This window comes from Oncorhynchus tshawytscha, linkage group LG04 (assembly GCF_018296145.1).
Source record: "Oncorhynchus tshawytscha isolate Ot180627B linkage group LG04, Otsh_v2.0, whole genome shotgun sequence".
In the NCBI taxonomy this organism is placed as follows: Eukaryota; Metazoa; Chordata; class Actinopteri; order Salmoniformes; family Salmonidae; genus Oncorhynchus; species Oncorhynchus tshawytscha.
The window spans coordinates 5,712,060-5,730,354 of NC_056432.1; the positions used below are offsets into that span (position 1 = coordinate 5,712,060).

The following is an 18,295-nucleotide window of genomic DNA, read 5'->3' on the forward strand; positions in this document are numbered from 1 at the left end:
TCCAGTTTCCATTGGATGGTTTTAATAATAAATTCAACACATTTTAACATTTCAATGAGTCATTGCAATAATAACATTAACATGTGATAGTAGTAGAGAATTTGTATAACACAGAAGAAAAAAAATGATTAGATATATGTAAAACGGATTTAATTAAAAATAAAAAAAAACTATACATCAAAAAACTATACATCATCTGCATCTGATTGTTGATTGTTGATGAAGAACAAGAAGAACAAAGTCAGGAAAACAGTTGTTTTGTCTCTACAAAGCACCTAGAACAACTCTATCCTGAAGTGCTATGATAATAAACAATAATAAACAATAATATATAATAATATATGATAAAATATGAAATGCAGACATGAGGACAAAAGGGACAATAAAAAGGGCATTTATTTTACTTCAGAAAGAGAAACGTTGCCCAATGCTGTGAATAATGTGTTAGACTACTTTGCTATTCTGCTATAATGTTAAAAAAAATATGATTTTCAAACTGTAAATGAATTTTATAAAACTTCCTGATCTAAATTATAGCAACATACAGTGTTTTAAACAATAGTCCAACACTTTTTTGATGACCATTTTTTTTTAAACATGTTTCTGTTTTCAAAAAAAACTAAATATTCATCAATTTTACATCCTTCCAAACGTGAATCAAACAAATATAGAATATATTTTAGCAAAATGGATCCAATTCTAAATAAAATGACAACAAGATATAGTGAAATAACTACATTCAAACCAACTTTTTTTTAAAGGCAAAATGTGTCTCTTTTGGGCATCTCACATAAAAATTCCATCCATCACAATAACAACAGTGTAAGAAAATGCATTACAATTATTCATCGGAAAATAATCTTAGGCAAAGTACACTGGTGTATTAACAATTTTAAACCAATATTAAAAATATTTTTATATTTATAAAAAGTGAACCATTTGATCTCACCATGGAACATTTGGAAATGGCACAAGAGGATATAGAGGTGCCTCCTAAAGCCAGTGTGAAGCGATGATGGGTGGATAGCTGTGTTCTGGCTGGTATGTAAATAACTCATTAGTAGGGGTTCAGATGTAACATAAAAATGTCATGTAATATCTGACCAACATGTTAAACTGAGAAATGAGGCTAAAAATATATGTATGAAAGTAATATTACAGCAGGATTGTGTATCTGACCATCAGTGTCACTCCTGTCCCTTACTGTCCCCACAGAAAACAAAACAAAGGGATAATTAAGTCAGAGACGACGTTGTACGCGCCCAACCCGTCTCGTGCACACGCATGCCCACCAAATGTGAAAATCCTGGCCCATTCCCCCTGAAACTTGATGGTTGTTGAACTTATTTTTAGTGTCATTTGATAAGCTTCCCTGGTTGCACAGAGACATCCCACTGACCCAGCCACTGGTCATTGTCTATACCGGTTCCCATCAAAACCGGGCGAGCTTTGTCAGGTTTCGGCTCGAATATCCATTTTGCATCTGAAGTACCGTATCCAAAGTGACTGGATCGTTGGAGCCATTTCTCTTCAGCTGCTGCCTTTCCTCTCCCACAATGCTCCTCTCTCGCTGACATCATTTTGGGATTGGCGTCATGACAACACACTTGAGAAATCTACAACAAATATATATACTACCGCTTTTTTTTGGGGGGGGGGTGTTGCGCTGCGTGCGAGGCTTGGTAACATAATTTGAACAATACTTATCTGTACGTCGCATCCGTTGCCTTGGTTTTACGTTTGGGTTTCGGAGAGCCAGGGTGCACCAAACCGTCACCAAGGAGACAGGATGGGATGGCCTCTTTCTCTCCAAATAATGCACGTACAGTTATAGGTCATTCAATGTCAAAAGCAATAAAAAAAAAGACGACCAAATCTTCACAGGCTGCTGCTTGCTGTTCTCTTTAATTATTTTAATTAAACGTTGATATTCTGCAGCTGAGGGAAGCTATAGGGCTGAGACTGGAGTGAAGCAGGGAGGTCCTTGGAGGATTGGAGACAGAAGGGTAGAAGCAGTGAGGTCAGTGGAGGATTGGAGACAGAAGGGTAGAAGCAGTGAGGTCCTTGGAGGATTGGAGACAGAAGGGTAGAAGCAGGGAGGTCCTTGGAGGATTGGAGACAGAAGGGTAGAAGCAGTGAGGTCCTTGGAGGATTGGAGACAGAAGGGTAGAAGCAGGGAGGTCCTTGGAGGATTGGAGACAGAAGGGTAGAAGCAGTGAGGTCAGTGGAGGATTGGAGACAGAAGGGTAGAAGCAGTGAGGTCCTTGGAGGATTGGAGACAGAAGGGTAGAAGCAGTGAGGTCCTTGGAGGATTGGAGACAGAAGGGTAGAAGCAGGAGGTCAGTGGAGGATTGGAGACAGAAGGGTAGAAGCAGGGAGACCCTTGGAGGATTGGAGACAGAAGGGTAGAAGCAGGTAGACCTGGAGGATTGGAGACAGAAGGGTAGAAGCAGTGAGGTCAGTGGAGGATTGGAGACAGAAGGGTAGAAGCAGTGAGGTCCTTGGAGGATTGGAGACAGAAGGGTAGAAGCAGGGAGGTCCTTGGAGGATTGGAGACAGAAGGGTAGAAGCAGTGAGGTCAGTGGAGGATTGGAGACAGAAGGGTAGAAGCAGGGAGACCCTTGGAGGATTGGAGACAGAAGGGTAGAAGCAGGTAGACCCTTGGAGATTGGAGACAGAAGGGTAGAAGCAGGAGGTCAGTGGAGGATTGGAGACAGAAAAGGTAGAAGGAGACAGAGGGGAGGTCCTTGGAGGATTGGAGACAGAAGGGTAGAAGCAGTGAGGTCAGTGGAGGATTGGAGACAGAAGGGTAGAAGCAGTGAGGTCCTTGGAGGATTGGAGACAGAAGGGTAGAAGACAGGGAGGTCCTTGGAGGATTGGAGACAGAAGGGTAGAAGCAGTGAGGTCAGTGGAGGATTGGAGACAGAAGGGTAGAAGCAGGGAGACCCGTGGAGTGACATTGGAGACAGAGGGTAGAAGCAGGTAGACCCTTGGAGGATTGGAGACAGAAGGGTAGAAGCAGTGAGGTCAGTGGAGGATTGGAGACAGAGGGTAGAAGGTTAGGTCCTTGAGGATTGGAGACAGAAGGGTAGAAGCAGTGAGGTCCTTGAGGATTGGAGACAGAGGGGTAAGGGTAGCAGGGAGACCCTTGGAGACAGAGGGAGACAGAATTGGAGACAGAGGGGACCCTTGGAGTGACATTGGAGACAGAGGGTAGAAGCAGAGGGGAAAGGTACCCAGTGACATTGGAGACAGAGGGGAAGGGTAGCAGTGACATTGGAGACAGAGGGTAAAGGGTAGCAGTGACACTGGAGACAGAGGGGAAAGGTAGGTCAGTGACATTGGAGACAGAAGGGTAGAAGCAGGGAGACCCTGACATTGGAGACAGAGGGTAAAGGTAGCAGTGACATTGGAGACAGAGGGGAAAGGTAGCAGTGACATTGGAGACAGAGGGGTAAGGGTAGCAGTGACATTGGAGACAGAGGGGTAAGGGTAGCAGTGACATTGGAGACAGAGGGTAAGGTAGCAGTGACATTGGAGACAGAGGGGTAAGGTAGCAGTGACATTGGAGACAGAGGGGTAATGGTAGCAGTGACATTGGAGACAGAGGGTAAAGGTAGCAGTGACATTGGAGACAGAGGGAAAGGTAGCAGTGACATTGGTGACAGAGGGGTAAGGTAGCAGTGACATTGGAGACAGAGGGTAATGGTAGCAGTGACATTGGAGACAGAGGGTAAGGGTAGCAGTGACATTGGAGACAGAGGGTAAGGGTAGCAGTGACATTGGAGACAGAGGGGTAAGGGTAGCAGTGACATTGGAGACAGAGGGGTAATGGTAGCAGTGACATTGGAGACAGAGGGTAAGGGTAGCAGTGACATTGGAGACAGAGGGTAAGGGTAGCAGTGACATTGGAGACAGAGGGGTAAAGGGTAGCAGTGACATTGGAGACAGAGGGTAAGGGTAGCAGTGACATTGGAGACAGAGGGTAAGGGTAGCAGTGACATTGGAGACAGAGGGTAAGGGTAGCAGTGACATTGGAGACAGAGGGTAAGGGTAGCAGTGACATTGGAGACAGAGGGTAAGGGTAGCAGTGACATTGGAGACAGAGGGGTAATGGTAGCAGTGACATTGGAGAAACAGGGTAAGGGTAGTAGTGACATTGGAGACAGAGGGTAAGGGTAGCAGTGACATTGGAGACAGAGGGTAAGGGTAGCAGTGACATTGGAGACACAGGGTAAGGGTAGCAGTGACATTGGAGACAGAGGGTAAGGGTAGCAGTGACATTGGAGACACAGGGTAAGGGTAGCAGTGACATTGGAGACAGAGGGGTAATGGTAGCAGTGACATTGGAGACAGAGGGTAAGGGTAGCAGTGACATTGGAGACAGAGGGTAAGGGTAGCAATGACATTGGAGACAGAGGGTAAGGGTAGTAGTGACATTGGAGACAGAGGGGTAAGGGTAGCAGTGACATTGGAGACACAGGGTAAGGGTAGCAGTGACATTGGAGACACAGGGTAAGGGTAGTAGTGACATTGGAGACACAGGGTAAGGGTAGCAGTGACATTGGAGACAGAGGGTAAGGGTAGCAGTGACATTGGAGACAGAGGGTAAGGGTAGCAGTGACATTGGAGACAGAGGGTAAGGGTAGCAGTGAAGTGGGAGACAGCTGTATCTATATTTGAAAACTCTTCAACTGACTGACTGTCATGTTTATTGGGTTGTGATGTTGTACGCCTTCGTGAGCATACAGCAGATTGCATCAAAACCGAGGGGAACACAGCCACGCACCATGTCAGGGGCTTCAGGCAGCCTATCCCTTAAACCTAGTTTGAAGTAGAGAGCTGTGATGGTCTGGTCAGAGGGGCTGTCCTGTCCCGGCCCGGCCCGCGGTGGGATAACGCTCTAGTAATTCCCCCCTTGTCCCCAGTGCATAATGAAAGAAAGGTGTCTTCACAAAACTAAAGGGTAAATGTCTTAGCTACTGCTTCCAATACCTTAGGGGGTCCTGTCTGACTACAGTTTATCATGCGTGTGCAGTTCTCAGTGTTAAAATGACAGGATCTCCAGTCAAAGGGGGTCCTGCCGGGCATCTTTCAAACGATAGTGGAGGGAGAGGAGTTGGAGAGGATTTGTGACGAGACGTGGCCAAGAGGCGATGGACTTGTGCACTGTGTGTCGAGGCCTGCTGGGACTATTCATACTGCCACGCTAAAGGCAGTCTTGCTCTCTCTCTCGCTGTGTTTTTTATTTATTTTTTAGATAGCTTCCGTCTGTGCCCATGAAATAAGGTTTTCCACAGAAGGCACAATATGGTCAGAATATGTTAATCCTTTGGTGCAAAAAAATAAAAAATCTGGATCCGAACGGCCATTTTGTCCAGTACTTTTATTCGCTTGGGCTTCTTGTGAAAGAAAATACAAATTTAAAAAAAAATACGACAAGTGGAAAAATATGGAGTTTTATATATATCCCAGTTATTGATGGTTGGAAAAATGTAAATGTTCCTATGAGTATGATTTTTGAGAAAACAGGAGATATCATGGAGAAGAGTCCTCCATTTTGTGCACAATATAGAGTGAAGCAAAATGGATTGTGGTTTTTGGATTTTGGGGGATTTGTAGATCTTCAAAAATATTTTGCTTTTACCAAGAGAACAGTTGTAGTTCAGTCATTGTAGATTATATTCTTTGTCCTCTAACGGTTCTGCAGTCGGCTGAAATTAATACATTTCCCCTGAAATGAGAAAGAATGAAAAATGGCATTAGACTCCAAAGTTGCAGAACAGTCAGTACATTCATCACTATTGAAATAAGTTATTTATAAAAAATAAACACTCATAAATCATTGTAATATTTGTAACAACTAATATTACTCTAACTTAAATTGTAATATTTTCCACACAAAAATATAGGAACATTAAATATTGCATATGTTAATAAAGTACTAGAAAATACTTCATAACGTATTCATACCCCTTAGTTAACATTTTGCTCTGATTGCCAGATTTCAGAATGGATGAACTCATTGTTTTTTCTTCTTCTGACCCATCTACACACAATAACCCCATAATGACAAAGTGAAGAAAAATAACTGTTTTAGACATGTTTGCAAATAAAATACAGAAATATCTCATTTTCACAAGTATTCACACCCCTGAAGTCACAATCCATTTTTAGAAGCACCTTGTGTAACATTTGTCCATTTGTTCTTTTCTAAATTCTTCAAGCTCGGGTTAAATTTATTGTTGATCATCGCTGGACAAAACATTTTCAGGTCTTGCAATAGACTTTCAAGTAGATTTAAATCAAAACTGTAACTCAGACACTCAGGAACAGTCACTGTCTTCTTGGTAAGCAACTCCAGTTTATATTTGGCCTTGTTGTTTTAGGTTGTTGTCCTGCTGAAAGGTGAATTCATCTCCCAGTGTCTGGTGGAAAGCAGACTGAACCAGGTTTTCCTTCTTTTCACTCTGTCATTTAGGTTAGTATTGTTGTAGATCCATCCTCAGTTTTCTCCTATCTCAGCCATGTATTGATACACCATCCAGAGTGTAATGAATAACTTCACCATGCTCAAAGAGATGTCTGTTTTTTATATGTTTACACCATCTACCAATAGGTGACCTTCTTTACAAGGCATTGAAAAACCTCCCTGGTCATTGTGGTTGAATCTGTGTTCTGAGGGACCTTACCGATAATTTTATGTGTGGGGTACAGAGAGGAGAGTAGTCCAAAAATAAAATCCTGTTAAACACTATTATTGCAGACAGCATACTCTCTGAATGCTCTCTGAATACTCTCTGAATACTATCTGAATGCTCTCTGAATGCTCTCTGAATGCTCTCTGAATGCTCTCTGAATACTCTCTGAATACTATCTGAATGCTCTCTGAATGCTCTCTGAATGCTCTCTGAATACTCTCTGAATACTATCTGAATGCTCTCTGAATGCTCTCTGAATGCTCTCTGAATACTCTCTGAATGCTCTCTACATTTCCAAGTCTACAGAAATACAATTTTGTAGTTATTTCTGCAACAAACATTACAACATAATATATATAAATGTAAATACTTTCTTTCATCAGAAACATAACTGTATTTTTACATGTTTTATGTTTAATTAAAAACAAACATATTAAATAGAAATTTCACCGATCAGTAAGATTACAAACACATTTTTTTTGCGTTGTACTTTATAAAAGTAATATTGTCATCCTATGTCAAATATACATTTAAATACATAATATACCAGTTAAGAAAATATCTTATATATTGTAACAGAATGTATAATGCACAATGTGAGGACTCACTCACAACTGTTATTCCTTCACATGCCACCAACCTGCCCACCACGACAACATTATCTGAAGACCCCTGATGGTGGAGGTCTCATCCCACTAAGGGATAGGTATAGGGAAGCACGGGGTAACACGGACCAGGGTTGTTTATTTTTTATTTTACCTTTATTTAACTAGGCAAGTCAGTTAATAACAAATTCTTATTTTCAATGACGGCCTAGGAACAGTGGGTTAACTGGTCTAGGAACAGTGGGTTAACTGGTCTAGGAACAGTGGGTTAACTGGTCGAGCTCTCTCTCTTGGTGTCTGTATATTAGCTGGGTTAGAGCTCTCTCTCTCTCTTGGTGTCTGTATATTAGCTGGGGTAGAGCACCAAGAGAGAGAGCTCTAACCCAGCTAATATACAGACACCAAGAGAGAGAGCTCTACCCCAGCTAATATACAGACACCAAGAGAGAGAGCTCTACCCCAGCTAATATACAGACACCAAGAGAGAGAGAGAGAGCTCTAACCCAGCTAATATACAGACACCAAGAGAGAGAGCTCTACCCCAGCTAATATACAGACACCAAGAGAGAGAGAGAGCTCTAACCCAGCTAATATACAGACACCAAGAGAGAGCTCTAACCCAGCTAATATACAGACACCAAGAGAGAGAGCTCTAACCCAGCTAATATACAGACACCAAGAGAGAGAGAGAGCTAATATACAGACACCAAGAACTCTCTAACCCAGCTAATATACAGACACCAAGAGAGAGAGCTCTAACCCAGCTAATATACAGACACCAAGAGAGAGAGCTCTAACCCAGCTAATATACAGACACCAAGAGAGAGAGCTCTAACCCAGCTAATATACAGACACCAAGAGAGAGCTCTAACCCAGCTAATATACAGACACCAAGAGAGAGAGCTCTAACCCAGCTAATATACAGACACCAAGAGAGAGCTCTAACCCAGCTAATATACAGACACCAAGAGAGAGACACCAAGAGAGCTCTACCCCAGCTAATATACAGACACCAAGAGAGAGAGCTCTAACCCAGCTAATATACAGACACCAAGAGAGAGAGGGAGCTCTACCCCAGCTAATATACAGACACCAAGAGAGAGAGCTCTAACCCAGCTAATATACAGACACCAAGACAGAGAGAGAGAGAGCTCTACCCCAGCTAATATACAGACACCAAGAGAGAGAGCTCTAACCCAGCTAATATACAGACACCAAGAGAGAGAGAGAGAGCTCTACCCAGCTAATATACAGACACCAAGAGAGAGAGCTCTAACCCAGCTAATATACAGACACCAAGAGAGAGAGCTCTAACCCAGCTAATATACAGACACCAAGAGAGAGAGCTCTAACCCAGCTAATATACAGACACCAAGAGAGAGAGCTCTAACCCAGCTAATATACAGACACCAAGAGAGAGAGAGAGCTCTACCCCAGCTAATATACAGACACCAAGAGAGAGAGCTCTAACCCAGCTAATATACAGACACCAAGAGAGAGAGCTCTACCCCAGCTAATATACAGACACCAAGAGAGAGAGAGAGAGAGCTCTACCCCAGCTAATATACAGACACCAAGAGAGAGAGAGAGAGCTCTAACCCAGCTAATATACAGACACCAAGAGAGAGAGAGAGAGAGAGCTCTCTAGCTAATATACAGACACCAAGAGAGAGAGCTCTAACCCAGCTAATATACAGACACCAAGAGAGAGAGCTCTAACCCAGCTAATATACAGACACCAAGAGAGAGCTCTAACCCAGCTAATATACAGACACCAAGAGAGAGAGCTCTAACCCAGCTAATATACAGACACCAAGAGAGAGCTCTAGCTCTAGCTAATATACAGACACCAAGAGAGCTCTAACCCAGCTAATATACAGACACCAAGAGAGAGCTCTAAGCTAATATACAGACACCAAGAGAGAGCTCTAACCCAGCTAATATACAGACACCAAGAGAGAGAGCTCTACCCAGCTAATATACAGACACCAAGAGAGAGAGCTCTAACCCAGCTAATATACAGACACCAAGAGAGAGAGAGAGAGCTCTACCCCAGCTAATATACAGACACCAAGAGAGAGAGCTCTAACCCAGCTAATATACAGACACCAAGAGAGAGAGCTCTAACCCAGCTAATATACAGACACCAAGAGAGAGCTCTAACCCAGCTAATATACAGACACCAAGAGAGAGAGCTCTAGCTAATATACAGACACCAAGAGAGAGAGCTCTAACCCAGCTAATATACAGACACCAAGAGAGCTCTAACCCAGCTAATATACAGACACCAAGAGAGAGAGAGAGAGCTCTACCCCAGCTAATATACAGACACCAAGAGAGAGAGCTCTAACCCAGCTAATATACAGACACCAAGAGAGAGAGCTAATATACAGACACCAAGAGAGAGAGAGAGAGAGCTCTACCCCAGCTAATATACAGACACCAAGAGAGAGAGAGAGCTCTAACCCAGCTAATATACAGACACCAAGAGAGAGAGAGAGAGAGCTCTACCCCAGCTAATATACAGACACCAAGAGAGAGAGCTCTAACCCAGCTAATATACAGACACCAAGAGAGAGAGCTCTAACCCAGCTAATATACAGACACCAAGAGAGAGAGCTCTAACCCAGCTAATATACAGACACCAAGAGAGAGCTCTAACCCAGCTAATATACAGACACCAAGAGAGAGAGAGAGAGCTCTAACCCAGCTAATATACAGACACCAAGAGAGAGCTCTAACCCAGCTAATATACAGACACCAAGAGAGAGAGCTCTACCCCAGCTAATATACAGACACCAAGAGAGAGAGCTCTAACCCAGCTAATATACAGACACCAAGAGAGAGAGCTCTAACCCAGCTAATATACAGACACCAAGAGAGAGAGCTCTACCCCAGCTAATATACAGACACCAAGAGAGAGAGAGAGAGCTCTACCCCAGCTAATATACAGACACCAAGAGAGAGAGCTCTACCCCAGCTAATATACAGACACCAAGAGAGAGAGAGAGAGCTCTAACCCAGCTAATATACAGACACCAAGAGAGAGAGAGAGCTCTAACCCAGCTAATATACAGACACCAAGATAGAGAGAGCTCTAACCCAGCTAATATACAGACACCAAGAGAGAGAGAGAGCTCTAACCCAGCTAATATACAGACACCAAGAGAGAGAGAGAGCTCTAACCCAGCTAATATACAGACACCAAGAGAGAGAGAGAGCTCTAACCCAGCTAATATACAGACACCAAGAGAGAGAGCTCTACCCCAGCTAATATACAGACACCAAGAGAGAGAGCTCTACCCCCCCAACCTGCCAAAGACTGAAACACAACGCTGACACTGTGCCGAGCCCACCTTCTCTCTCTCTCCCTCTCTCTCTCTGTCTCTCTCTCTCTCTCTCTCTCTCTCTCCCTCTGTCTCTCTGTCTCTCTCCTCTCTCTCTCTCTCAACAACAAATGCGTACCCTCTCTCCTCTCTCTCTCTCCCTCTGTCTCTCTCTCTCTCTCTCTCTCTCTCTCTCTCTCTCTCTCTCTCTCCTCCCTCTGTCTCTCTGTCTCTCTCCTCTCTCTCTCAACAACAAATGCGTACCCTCTCTCCTCTCTCTCTCTCCCCTCTGTCTCTCTGTCTCTCTCTCTCTCTCTCTCTCTCAACAACACATGCGTACCCTCTCTCTCCTCAACTCTCTCCCTCTGTCTCTCTGTCTCTCTCTCTCTCTCCTCTCTCTCTCTCCCCCTCCCTCCAAACACAGAGAGAAAAAGGCCAACCCTGACATTGGATGCACTAACCGGGCAGATGCCAATGCAATGACTGAGTTGCTGCGAGCATCCAAAAACTGCATCCAAATACCACGAAAGGTCAGAGACCGTTGCTGTGTTCCTACACTGTTGAGTCCGACAGCCACTCCGTGGTCGTTGTTGCCATGGTTCAACATTGCAAGGGGGTAGCCACAACAGTTAGCAGATCCAAACTTGGGTTGTGCTTGCTAAATTATGTTTGTACTAGAACTGGAGTTTAGACAAAAATATAGAATCATCCTTGTTTTCTCTCTTTGACATCGAGTGTGCGTACCCGCTCGCATAGTGTATGTGTGCGGGCTTTGCAACATCTCTGCATGGTAAAGCCCCTGGATGTCCACCCTCTGTGCCTAATCTCACACAGTCAACAAATAAGGCACATCAGATGCTGTTTTGGCCGCCGACACCAGAGCAGATAAATTCACTAGATTTTCTGGGGTTTAAAACGAGAAGGGGACTTTGCAAAAGCTGCTTCTCATCAGGAGCAGAGGACTGGGACTATGGTCCTATTCCGGGACTGAGACTATGGTCCTATTCTGGGACTGAGACTATGGTCCTATTCTGGGACTGAGACTATGGTCCTATTCTGGGACTGGGACTATGATCCTATTCCGGGACTGAGACTACGGTCCTATTCCAGGACTGAGACTATGGTCCTATTCCGGGACTCAGACTACGGTCCTATTCTGGGACTGAGACTATGGTCCTATTCCGGGACTGAGACTATGGTCCCATTCTGGGGCTGAGACTACGGTCCTATTCCGGGACTGAGACTATGGTCCCATTCCGGGACTGAGACTATGGTCCTATTCCGGGACTGAGACTATGGTCCTATTCCGGGACTGAGACTATGGTCCTATTCCGGGACTGAGACTACGGTCCTATTCTGGGACTGAGACTATGGTCCTATTCCGGGACTGAGACTACAGTCCTATTCTGGGACTGGGACTACGATCCTATTCCGGGACTGAGACTACGGTCCTATTCTGGGACTGGGACTATGATCCTATTCCGGGACTGAGACTGCGGTACTATTCTGGGACTGAGACTACGGTCCTATTCTGGGACTATGGTAATATTCTGGGACTGAGACTACGGTCCTTTTCTGGGACTGAGACTATGGTCCTTTTCTGGGACTGAGACTACGGTCCTATTCCGGGGCTGAGACTATGGTCCTTTTCTGGGACTGAGACTACGGTCCTATTCTGGGACTGAGACTATGGTCCTATTCTGGGACTGAGACTATGGTCCTTTTCTGGGACTGGGACTACGGTCCTATTCCGGGACCGAGACTATGGTCCTTTTCTGGGACTGAGACTATGGTCCTTTTCTGGGACTGAGATGTTCTGCTTTTCGGATGTATCAAATACTTACTATGTCATGCAATAAAATGCTAATTAATGACTTAAAAATCATACAATGTGATTTTCTGGATTTTTGTTTTAGATTCCGTCTCTCACAGTTGAAGTGTACCTATGATAAAAATTACAGACCTCTACATGCTTTGTAAGTAGGAAAACCTGCAAAATCGGCAGTGAATCAAATACTTGTTCTCCCCACTGTATGAGTGTTTCAGTAAGATCATCTTTCAGAACTAACAATCAACAAAGACTGAAATTCCCAAAAAATGTCATAGTATGGAGCCCCCCCGTTGATTTAGTTATAATGTTTGAGTCACTCTGACAGCATAAGAAGATAGGCCCCTCCCCCTCGTTGCTAATGGTCAAACAGGTGCAGCACAATACGGTCCGACCCACTCCAGCTCTCCTGATCCTTTTCCTGGGCCAGTGAGCTCTTGGCAGTGTGAGTTGCACAGAGGCACATAAACACACACACACACGCAGAGGGAGAGATGGCGATGTGTGGTACCACCTGTCAGACTACAGAGAGGGAGAACAATAGAATAGAAAAGTCTACATGTCAGCATGGGATGTCAGAGGAATTCCATCAGATGGATGGATGGATGGAGGGATGGAGGGATGACTGACTAGAAGGATAGAAGGATGGATTGGTAGATGACAGAGGTGGGGAGATTGAGAAGTGATGTGACAAGGGATGGAGGGTGTTTTTTTTCGCTCCTTGTAGTCAGAGAGAGAGAGACAGAGAGAGACAGAGAGAGAGAGAGACAGAGAGAGAGAGAAACAGAGAGAGAGAGAGACAGAGAGAGAGAGAGAGAGAGACAGAGACAGAGACAGAGACAGAGACAGAGACAGAGACAGAGACAGAGACAGAGACAGAGACAGAGACAGAGACAGAGAGAGAGAGAGAGAGAGAGAGAGAGAGAGAGAGAGAGAGAGAGAGAGAGAGAGAGAGACGGAGAGAGGTCCAAGCTACTGTCTCATGATTAATAGGTGCCATTATAACCCCTCCATTAGGTTTGTACTGAAATGCATTTGGAGAAATTGAGAAGTAGAGTTTTCTAAATGATGTCAAGCAAATCTTCAGATATGTTCAAGAGATTCATAGAATATGAAATATAATTACGTATCCAACTGCAACTCACACTAAAATACTGGTGTGGTCATGTACAAATATTGTACAATAGAAAATGAATATTCATAGCTACAGGTTTGAGATACTTTTGAAAATATATACACAGTGCCTATATACATTTTGTTACTTTACAGCTTTATTCTAAAATAGATGAAATACAATACATTCCTGTGCAATCTACATCCCATAATGATAAAGCTAAAACAGGGCTTTTTGACATTTACATAAGTATTCAGACCCTTTGCTATGAGACTCGAAATTGAGCTCAGGTGCATCCTGTTTCCATTAATTGATCAGCCTTGAGATGTTTCTACGACTTGATTGGAGTCCACTTGTGGTAAATTCAATTGATTGGACATGATTGGAAAGACACACACCTGTCTACATAAGGTCCCATAGTTCACAGGGCATGTCAGAGGAAAAACCAAGCCACGAGGACGAAGGAATTGGCCTCTACGGTGGCCGCCATCATTATTAAATGAAAGAAGTTTGGACACACCGAGACTGGCCAACCGGCCAAACTGAGCAATCGGAGGAGAAGGGCCTTGGTCAGGGAGGTGACCAAGATCTAGAGTTCCTCTGTAGGGAGAACCTTCCAGAAGGACAACAATCTCTACAGCACTCCACCAATCAGGCCTTTATGGTGGAGTGGCCAGACGGAAGCCACTCTTCAGTAAAAGGCACATGACAGCCCACTTGGAAACATCCTTGATTGAAAACCTACTCCAGAGCACTCAGGAACTCAGACTGTGGCGAAGGATCACCTTCCAACAGGACAACGACCCTAAGCACACAGCCTAGACAACGCGGGAGTGTCTTCAGGGGAAAAGTCTCTGAACGTCCTTGAATGTCCAGGCAGAGCCCGGAGTTGAACCTAATCGAACGTCTCTGGAGAGACCAGAAAATAGCTGTGCAGCGACGTCCCCATCCAACCTGACAGAGCTTGAGAGGATCTGCAGAGAAGAATGGGAGAAACTCCCCAAATTTCAGGTGTGGTATCTCAGATAGGGGGGAGGGCGGTGAGGCCTAAGAGGGTTTTTATAAATAAACATCAAACAGTGGGTCTTGCAATAGGTATACAGAGATGACCAGTGATGTGTCCTATAAGGAGCATTTTTTGGTCAGATGGTTTAGATAATTTTCTTTTTCAAGGTTGCAGCCCCTATCATCACCGAGCCTGTCTCTGAACTTTTTAACCTGTCTCTCCTTTCTTCTTTAAGGTTGCAGCCCCTATCATCACCGAGCCTGTCTCTGAACTTTTTAACCTGTCTCTCCTCTCTGGGGAAGTTCCCAGTGCTTGGAAGGCAGCCACCGTGTGTCCTTAATTTAAAAGGATCAAGCTGATCCTAACTGTTATAAATTAATTTATTCCCAAGTTGTTCTAAAACAAGTGCTGTGTTCAGTATTCCCAAGTTTGGCAACAGATCTCCTCCAATAATTACCAAAATATCACCCTGTGTGTTCGCCTGATTTTTTATCTGACCATAGCTTTGGCCTGGCGATGTAAATAGCATCTTGGTGGCGGTTTGAAGGTTTGTGTCTCTGACCCACCATATTGTCTGGAGCTGCAGAGGTCTGCAGCCAGACTTCAGAGAACAAGAACATGTTTGTCGATCAGAGTTTTGGCTAGTCCCTTGTCAAGGGTCCAGGAGTGTGTGTGTGTGTGTGTGTGTGTGTGAGATTTTGCATCTCATCATCTCTCTCTGAACAGCTTGATTCCCCCAACAACACTACAAGTCCCCAAGGATCTGTCTTACACTCTTCAGTTTCTACACGAGGGACTGAGACCAAGAAAACGAGCAGTACGGAATCCATATTAGGAAGTCCCTAGCATGAACACAACTGAGGGAGTTTCTGGCAACTGAGAGAGCTCCGAATTTGGATGCCGTAAGATGTGGAACCCAGAGTTTGGTCCATGGCCAACTAAGCCAATTTGTGGTGCTCGTCTTTTACATAAGTTAACAAGATATTTCCATATAAGTTATATGAAACATTTTGGTAAACAATGAAATACATGGAAAACAAAACTATTTGATATTTTGTTTGAGAGACCTAAAAGCCACAATATGTCCTTTAGCTTTGAGCCGCCACATATATAAATCAGGCTCCCGAGTGGCGCAGAAGTTTAAGGCACTGCATCTCAGTGCTAGAGGTGTCACTACAGACCCTGGTTCGATTCCAACCATTATCCCAACCGGCCGTGATTAGGAGTCCCATAGGGTGGTGCACAATTGGCCCAGCGTTGCCAGGGTAGGCTGTTATTGTCAATAAGAATTTGTTCGTTACTGACTTGCTTAGTTAAATAAAGATAAAATGTAATTATTGGCTGCAATTAAATATAATAATAATAAATATCTTATTTTCATGCATAAGGTCAAAATGGCATTTATTGTAAAAAAAAATGTTTTTTCAAAAGTGAGTAAAAGCACTTTCAATACCTCCAAATTGGACACATTCCAATATCCCTATCTGCCTGTGGAGTCTCACCAATCAGACATGTGTTCCTGCTTCATCCTCTTGCTACATATTGAACAAATTAAGAAGTTGAAAATAGACAGAGACTAGGGAGAAGTGCAGCTGCAATGGGGACAGCAGGAGTGCCAGAGTGTGAGCAATCCTCCCATACTCAAGGCCTCCCCTTGTCAGTCCACACGGCCCCACGTCAGTGCACAGACACACACTGCCCACATAGGCACTGCCATCTGTCCTGTAGGGAAATCAAAGCCACCAGGGCTACAGCCAACACAACACGATGCCAGGCCATTTCCTCTCGTTGTTACAGGCTTTGGTTTTCATTTTTTTAATATCGATATTGTTGGTTCTGTTTAGGTGTGGACATCCTCGTTGGTCAGGTTGTGTTGCACCTGTCGCCTCGTTAGTTAGTCATTAGTTTCACCTGTGCCGGCACAGCTGATATTTAACAGCTACAGAGCCGGTGTCCCAGTTTACATGATCGATGTCAGAAGAGCTAGACTACTTTCAGTGTGTGAACACAAAGCCATTTATGATGTGTCTCCCTGTTTGGGTTGCTCCACATTCATTTTCACTCCCTAACCTAGAGTTGGTTTGGGTTGATTTTTTTTTTTGGGGGGGGGTGGGCAAATATAGTGGGTATCCTTGGTGTTATCAGGCAAATCTAATGGTTGCCCTTGGTGTTATCTGGCAAATCTAATGGGTATCCTTGATGTTATCAGGCAAATCTAATGGGTATCATTGATGTTATCAGGCAAATCTAATGGGTATCATTGATGTTATCAGGCAAACATAGTTGGTGTCCTTGACACCCCACCTGCTACCAGTGACTCATTTGACAGTTCCTTTCTTTCTGTTTAGTGACTTTGGGAAACGTAACAAAATGTGTCCCATTTTTTTTGCAGTTTCTCAAATCACTCTAAAGCAGTGGAAAGTTGCAAAAAATACAAAAAGTTTTTTTAATTTTTTAAATATTTTTTTATTTCGGAGCATTTGTGTGGAACCCTACATGGGAGATACTGGATAAATATACAAAGATGAATCTGCTCATCGTCGCAGAGCATTATGACATCAAAGATTCAGATGCAGGTTCAACGGCAGTTGTCAGAGTTAGTCTTTACAGCTTTGGTAGAGAAGGAGAAGACTCCCAAAGAGGGAGAATGATGAAAAGAGTCCTACGGGTGGTAGAGAAGGAGAAGACTCCCAAAGAGGGAGAACAATGAAAAGAGTCCTACGGGTGGTAGAGAAGGAGAAGACTCCTAAAGAGGGAGAACGATGAAAAGAGTCCTACGGGTGGTAGAGAAGGAGAAGACTCCTAAAGAGGGAGAACAATGAAAAGAGTCCTACGGGTGGTAGAGAAGGAGAAGACTCCTAAAGAGGGAGAACAATGAAAAGAGTCCTACGGGTGGTAGAGAAGGAAAACTCCCAAAGAGGGAGAATGATGAAAAGAGTCCTAAAGAGGGAGAACGATGAAAAGAGTCCTACGGGTGGTAGAGAAGGAGAAGACTCCTAAAGAGGGAGAACGATGAAAAGAGTCCTACGGGTGGTAGAGAAGGAGAAGACTCCTAAAGAGGGAGAACGATGAAAAGAGTCCTACGGGTGGTAGAGAAGGAGAAGACTCCCAAAGAGGGAGAACGATGAAAAGAGTCCTACGGGTGGTAGAGAAGGAGAAGACTCCAAAAGAGGGAGAACGATGAAAAGAGTCCTACGGGTGGTAGAGTACACCCCAAAGAGAGAGAACGATGAAAAGAGTCCTACGGGTGGTAGAGTACACCCCAAAGAGAGAGAACGATGAAAAGAGTCCTACGGGTGGTAGAGTACACCCCAAAGAGGGAGAACGATGAAAAGAGTCCTACGGGTGGTAGAGTACACCCCATAGATGGAGAACGATGAAAAGAGTCCTACGGGTGGTAGAGCACACCCCATAGAGGGAGAACGATGAAAAGATTCCTACGGGTGGTAGAGTAGACCCCATAGAGGGTATTAAATCCCAACACTGAAACAGTGCATTCCAAATGGCACCATATTCTCTATACTGTAGAGACCTGTGTCTTTCAATCTACAGCCAGCAGTAAAAACATTGACACTGGCAGGCAGCGTCATACTGTTTACAGATTGTTCATCATCGGCTCCCATTCTAGTTCATGACATGGGATCGTACTACAGAGAGGAGATAGGAAAATAAATGTTATCCAACTGATCTCCCTCATCCAATATATCACTGTAGC

At 44.1% G+C, this 18,295-nt stretch overlaps 2 protein-coding genes across 3 annotated transcripts in view; both read right to left on the minus strand.

Annotated features, from left to right (window-relative positions):
• Positions 1-378: 378 nt before the first annotated feature.
• Positions 379-5,213, minus strand: LOC121846332 (proline-rich protein 36-like). 2 transcript variants are annotated; one of them, XM_042320246.1, is made up of 4 exons: positions 3,409-5,213; positions 2,747-2,875; positions 2,184-2,660; positions 379-1,983 (listed from the first exon to the last, which is right to left on the minus strand). In XM_042320246.1, exons 1-4 carry the CDS (start codon positions 4,759-4,761, stop codon positions 1,918-1,920), a joined length of 2,025 nt encoding a protein of 674 aa, XP_042176180.1. In that variant the 5' UTR covers positions 4,762-5,213; the 3' UTR covers positions 379-1,917. The 2 variants fall into 2 exon arrangements, with proteins under 2 accessions (XP_042176180.1, XP_042176181.1); XM_042320247.1 differs by lacking the exon at positions 2,747-2,875 and having other exon boundaries at positions 379-2,628.
• A 153-nt stretch (positions 5,214-5,366) lies between these two features.
• LOC112233908 (anthrax toxin receptor 2) overlaps positions 5,367-18,295 on the minus strand; it is a 151,493-nt gene continuing 138,564 nt past the window's right edge. Inside the window, exon 16 of the mRNA XM_042320248.1 lies at positions 5,367-5,734. Coding sequence (XP_042176182.1) covers positions 5,696-5,734 — 39 coding nt within the window. The 3' untranslated portion in view covers positions 5,367-5,695. The remainder of the gene's footprint in view (positions 5,735-18,295) is intronic.

Coding starts and splice junctions, on each gene's coding strand:
- LOC121846332 (XM_042320246.1), bottom strand. CDS start 4,761: ATGCAATCTGCTGTATGCTCACGAAGGCGTACAACATCACAACCCAAT. Junction 2,876..3,408: donor CTTTCCCCTCTGTCTCCAAT/GTCACTGCTACC, acceptor TCTGTCTCCAAT/CCTCCAAGGACCTCCCTGTC. Junction 2,661..2,746: donor TCTGTCTCCAATCCTCCAAG/GACCTCCCCTCT, acceptor CCAATCTCCAAG/GGTCTACCTGCTTCTACCCT.